Source organism: Arachis ipaensis, chromosome B10 (assembly GCF_000816755.2).
Source record: "Arachis ipaensis cultivar K30076 chromosome B10, Araip1.1, whole genome shotgun sequence".
Classification (NCBI taxonomy): Eukaryota; Viridiplantae; Streptophyta; class Magnoliopsida; order Fabales; family Fabaceae; genus Arachis; species Arachis ipaensis.
In genome coordinates this window covers 132,039,129-132,045,219 of record NC_029794.2, presented here as the reverse complement: position 1 = coordinate 132,045,219, position 6,091 = coordinate 132,039,129, and the positions used below count along the sequence as shown (strand labels likewise).

At 33.8% G+C, this 6,091-nt stretch overlaps 1 protein-coding gene across 1 annotated transcript in view; it reads right to left on the bottom strand.

Annotated features, from left to right (window-relative positions):
- LOC107624025 (O-acyltransferase WSD1) overlaps positions 1-6,091 on the bottom strand; it is a gene marked incomplete in the record, with an annotated part of 18,177 nt that overhangs the window by 8,141 nt on the left and 3,945 nt on the right. Inside the window, 1 exon segment of the mRNA XM_016326460.2 lies at positions 5,264-5,401. Coding sequence (XP_016181946.1) covers positions 5,264-5,401 — 138 coding nt within the window.

Sequence of the window (6,091 nt, the reverse complement as noted above, 5' to 3'; positions counted from 1 at the left end):
CTGTCAATTGGGATCAAAATTGTTGCTGTGTTCCCAGAGCTGTCATGGAAGTGGTTGATTCGGTCCCAATTCCTCCATTGTAGAGATTGTAAGCTTTAATCCTTGGCTTGGTTCCATCCTGTTTCTCTGTCTTTCTCCTATTCTAGCTAAGAAAACCTATGTCTCTGTTTAGTACTGCTACTCTGATTTCCTGTTTGTTGTTAGGACCATTATGGTGGTGTTGAGGCCATCAGGAAACTGTTAGAGCTGCTGTTGATAAGTTTGATANCTCCTTGATTACGTTCCATTTGCACATTTTATTGTCATTCCCATGCTTGTTTTGATTTAATTCTAGTATATGCCCTGTTTTAAAATTCTCAGGGCTGTGTTCACTTTCGATACCCATTCAATTTGGATGCTCTATTCTGCTGTAACTACCATTACCATCGTGGATTTATTGCCGCTGCTGCCATGAAACGAAAACGGAAGGGGATCGTCGCGTTTGATTTTCCTTGGATTTCGACACTTTGAGGTAGGGGTTTGTTTAAAAGTCAACATATTTTGGGGTTGAATACTTGATGAGTTTAGTGGATTAATGCAAGTGAATTAATTTCTGTGCTGAAAATGACTTTCTGCTGTGATTGAAATTGTGGCTGAATTGATTATTGATTTATCATTTTTTGAGTTTCTGGCAAAAAAAAAAAATGATTGAACAGGTTGATTTTGAACCTTGATTTGAAAATGATTTTTATTGATTATGCAAAATGGTTTTGGAAATGTTAATTCGAAATGTTGGTTTTGATTGAGCCGAAGTTGAAAAGAGGGGACCCGTAATGGGTGGCAAACTCCAATTTTTAGGGGAGGTGCTGCCGAAATTTTTCTAAGAATTTCGAAGAAGTTTTGACTGTGATTTCGAAGATGGTTTTGATTTAAGTATCTTTAATAAGAGAAGTATGTTTTGAATGTTTTTAAAGATTATTAAAGAGACTTGGATTTTTTTTATGATTTGGTTAACTTGTGGTTTTAAAACTCATTTGTTTTCTAATGATGAAATGAGATTTGATTAACTAGAAAAATACTTTAAAATAGTAAATTGAGTATAAATTTAAGGATTTGGGAATAGGAATGTGAGTTTAAGGTTTTTAATGAAATTGAACATAACAGTTAAGAGGGAGAAAGTTATTTTAAGAAATATGATGAAATATGTGTGGTATTGGTCTGGAGGCGAACTTAGTGTGTTGTTTGAGGGTTGTCCTTGAAATTGAGGTAGGATTTAGTGACAATTGGGTTGTTTGAGATCTGGTGATGATTCTGGTTATAGTGTTGTGGGGTGATGACTGAGATTGATGACGTTGGTTATGATATTGATGACAAGATTTGTGATGAAAGAAACATGGTTGAGAATGATGTGGATCTTGATGAATTATGATTGAAATATTCATATGGCTTATTTATTTGAATTATCTGAGATACGAGTTTCCTTGGGTAAAGTACCGTGGTTTGCCACCACGTGTACCAGGTTGAGACTCGATACTCTGTTGACCCTACGACGTAAGTGTGACCGGGCACTATATAAATTCCCTAGTGTGTTGTTTGAGGGTTGTCCTTGAAATTGAGGTAGGATTTAGTGACAATTGGGTTGTTTGAGATCTGGTGATGATTCTGGTTATAGTGTTGTGGGGTGATGACTGAGATTGATGACGTTGGTTATGATATTGATGACAAGATTTGTGATGAAAGAAACATGGTTGAGAATGATGTGGATCTTGATGAATTATGATTGAAATATTCATATGGCTTATTTATTTGAATTATCTGAGATACGAGTTTCCTTGGGTAAAGTACCGTGGTTTGCCACCACGTGTACCAGGTTGAGACTCGATACTCTGTTGACCCTACGACGTAAGTGTGACCGGGCACTATATAAATTCCCGGGAATGTTACCCCCATTGAGCAATATTGATGATTTGAGAAAAAGCTATGCATAGACTCTTGGGGATGCACGTCGGGGGACAGTCTAAGGACAATTCAGACTTGTCGGGTTGGCTGGATAACCGACAGATGAGCCTCATCAGCCATAGGACAGGCATGCATCATATGCATTTGTATGTTTTGATTGAATGTGCAGTTGTTTTGGTTTGCCTAATTGCTTAGCCATGTTTATCTGCTACTTGTGCTACTTGTTTTACTTGAATCCTATCTGTGATTTCCTTTGTTTGTCTTTTGTGTGTGTGTCTATCTGAGAAACCCTTTTTGGTGGAGGCATTGGAGGCATGATTCATGGTTTATGGTAGTGAAGGTTGGGGCAGGTAGACTAGGCGTCACTTGAGTATTTTAATGTATGGTACCACTTGGACAGTAGTGAGCGAAGTAAGTTGGACAGAAAGTCACTAGGCACGTCTTTGGTCCTTTTGTTTCTTTAAGCTATTAATCCTTCTGATTTGTAAGTTAAAGGAATTTTCTTTAAACACCTTTTAAAATAAGTCTTCCACCAAACTTCTTCAAAAGCTATTTTAAGAATAAACTACTTTATAAAGGAATTAATTCTATCTGCAAGTATTTCTTTACTTTAATGGTATTCCCATCCCTACTGAGAACGTGTGGTTTGTTCTCACCCCAAAATCTTCCACCCTTTCAGTGATAGGTTCGAAGACTCAGTTTGAAGCTGCGGGCGATTATTGGCTTTATCTATGCGTTGTTACCTTCATAGAGTTCCCTCACTTGTTGCTTAAGATTCTTATTTTATACAGAGGGATAGGTATTGTATCTGAGTTTTATTTTAATTTACTTGTACAAGATTTATTATTATTAGTAAATATATAATTATTATTACTTGGTGATATCTGGTATATGATTTTTGATGAATTATAAACAACTTTCTAGCATTTTATTAAAGATTTAAATGCGAGTTCGAACTAAAGGCTCAATATTAAATAGTTAATAAGGAAAACAGGTTAATAACGCCTTACTTTTGGTACGATCATGACGTATTAAAAGTTGGGTGTTACATTATGGTATCAGAGCCAGGTTATCCTGATTAGAGCCTTGGGAATGGACTGACTATGCTTCATTGCATACTCTGAGAGTTTGTCATGTAGTAGGTCTTGTCCGGATAACAAGAATTAGAGCTTTAAGCACATGACTGTCTTTTGATTGAAACTGTTAGCTTACTCTTGCATATCTACTGATGTTAAGTCTGGCCAACTTAATGTTGATGGTTTATGTGTATGGAAACGTTAATGGATATGCATTTGTATGTTTTGATTGAATGTGCAGTTGTTTTGGTTTGCCTAATTGCTTAGCCATGTTTATCTGCTACTTGTTTTACTTGCTGTACTTGAATCCTATCTGTGATTTCCTTTGTTTGTCTTTTGTGTGTGTGTCTATCTGAGAAACCCTTTTTGGTGGAGGCATGAAGAGGGTGGTTCATGGTTTATGGTAGTGAAGGTTGGGGCAGGTAGACTAGGCGTCACTTGAGTATTTTAATGTATGGTACCACTTGGACAGTAGTGAGCGAAGTAAGTTGGACAGAAAGTCACTAGGCACGTCTTTGGTCCTTTTGTTTCTTTAAGCTATTAATCCTTCTGATTTGTAAGTTAAAGGAATTTTCTTTAAACACCTTTTAAAATAAGTCTTCCACCAAACTTCTTCAAAAGCTATTTTAAGAATAAACTACTTTATAAAGGAATTAATTCTATCTGCAAGTATTTCTTTACTTTAATGGTATTCCCATCCCTACTGAGAACGTGTGGTTTGTTCTCACCCCAAAATCTTCCACCCTTTCAGTGATAGGTTCGAAGACTCAGTTTGAAGCTGCGGGCGATTATTGGCTTTATCTATGCGTTGTTACCTTCATAGAGTTCCCTCGCTTGTTGCTTAAGATTCTTATTTTATACAGAGGGATAGGTATTGTATCTGAGTTTTATTTTAATTTACTTGTACAAGATTTATTATTATTAGTAAATATATAATTATTATTACTTGGTGATATCTGGTATATGATTTTTGATGAATTATAAACAACTTTCTAGCATTTTATTAAAGATTTAAATGCGAGTTCGAACTAAAGGCTCAATATTAAATAGTTAATAAGGAAAACAGGTTAATAACGCCTTACTTTTGGTACGATCATGACGTATTAAAAGTTGGGTGTTACAAATATATATTATTAGTATAAAAATAAATTTATATGTACATTTAATTATGTAATATTATATATAAAAAAAGATAATTATTTTAAATATTAATTATGTGAATAATTATTTAAAAAAATAAATGTAATTAAAGGATAGTGTAAAGTTAGTATATTGAAACTAAACTCTTTTAATTATCAATATAGACTTTGTGGCTCAATTTTTCGTTATGGAACCCATGAATGTGATATGCTTGGATATAGAAATAGGGCGTGCTAGACCAAATTGTGGAACAGTTTTATGTGAGTGGCAGGAGTTAGAACTCGGATCCTGCGAGTTTTATGTTAGCAAAAATTGCTTAACAAATCGGAGGGTCCGATTTGGTAGGAGTTGAAATTTGAATTTCACAGCATGCAAATCAGACGGTGCGTTTTGTATATATATAAGGGAAAGTCTAGGGGTCAGCAGATTTATTAAAATCTGGCCAGTACTTAGTCAGCAAAAGAAAAATAAGTGATTCTCTACTATTAGATGAAATCTCACACTATTAAATACACTATTGATGACTAATTGATAGTTACAACTCACAAAATTTACTGGCTCCTAGCACTCCTCATATATAAATTTTTGTATAAATCCGTATTCTTAACTATAACTCGAACCATCCGACAAATAATAAAGTACTCGTATAATCCGATTTACGGTGTTCTGACACCACAAAGCACCTCTTTTTTTTATAACTGCGTTCAACCTAGCATTTGCCCCCATATTGAAATTAAAAAGCTTAGACTTTTGTAGGTAAACCAATAAATTCCACAACCTCTCCCGTCCCCATGCCCCATGCCCCAAAAAAAAAAAAAGCATAAAACGTAAAACTTAAATAAAATAGTTACACACAGACATTGATGGATACCACCAACTATGATGTACAATTCGGTGGCAACTAAATTGAGGGGGGTCATAATTAATTGGGAAGAACTTATGATAGGGGAAAAGCCAATAACAATAAAGTGAACGTGATTGTCCTTGTCACATCACATTTATATATAAACATTGCGTCCTTTTTTAATTTATTTTCCAGCGGAGAAAAAGAAAGGTAAAAGATATTTTCTATTAATAATCAAATAATAAATACTACATTTATCACATACCTCTGGTGGACCAACTACCATAAAATATAAACCTTTGATTGGATGATTAGCCAAAGCCATTTGTTCCACTGGCCCAATGATGCTTGAAACAGTGGTGCTTGAGTTCCTCAGTGTGCTATGCACGTATCTAGCCGCAGCCTGAAATAATAACCCCAATCCAATAATAGAAATAAATGTTTTTCCCTTCAATATCTTTTCATGTTGGAAACATCTTGTTACTGGCAAACAAATTTATCCAACCAAAAAAGTATTGCGCCATGTTGTGACAAAGAGTAGGTGAAGACTGAAGGCTTATGTGCCGTTGTTTTTACGTAAAATTCAAAATTAAAAATTATTATATAATTATTTAGCGAAATTTATTAAATTAAATATTAATTTTAAATAATTGCATGTGAATTGTTATCAAAAACTTTACAACAACTTTTTAATTGCAGGTATGTCAGCAACAATTTTTGTTGTGATAATCAATTTTTTTGCCAATAGATTAAATTATATGTATTATATCAATCTATTATCATTAATAATTCTCTAATTGTATTTTTTTTTTGTCCTACAAAAATGGTGGTCTTATTCAACTTGTATATAGAAATACTTCTCATGAGATGGGTATGAATTTATTAATTCTACTGTTTAAACAGTTCAGTTTAATAAAGTCTCTCAAACAATACGTACCATAATTCTCTGTTTAATTTTGTACAAGTCACGTGATTCCATAATTTTTTTTTACTTGATTACCAATTTACAATTTTACACTACAGTCATATTAAATATATACTAAAATCAGTTATTATAATATTTTTCTTTGAACTTAGAGAAAAGTTTTACATA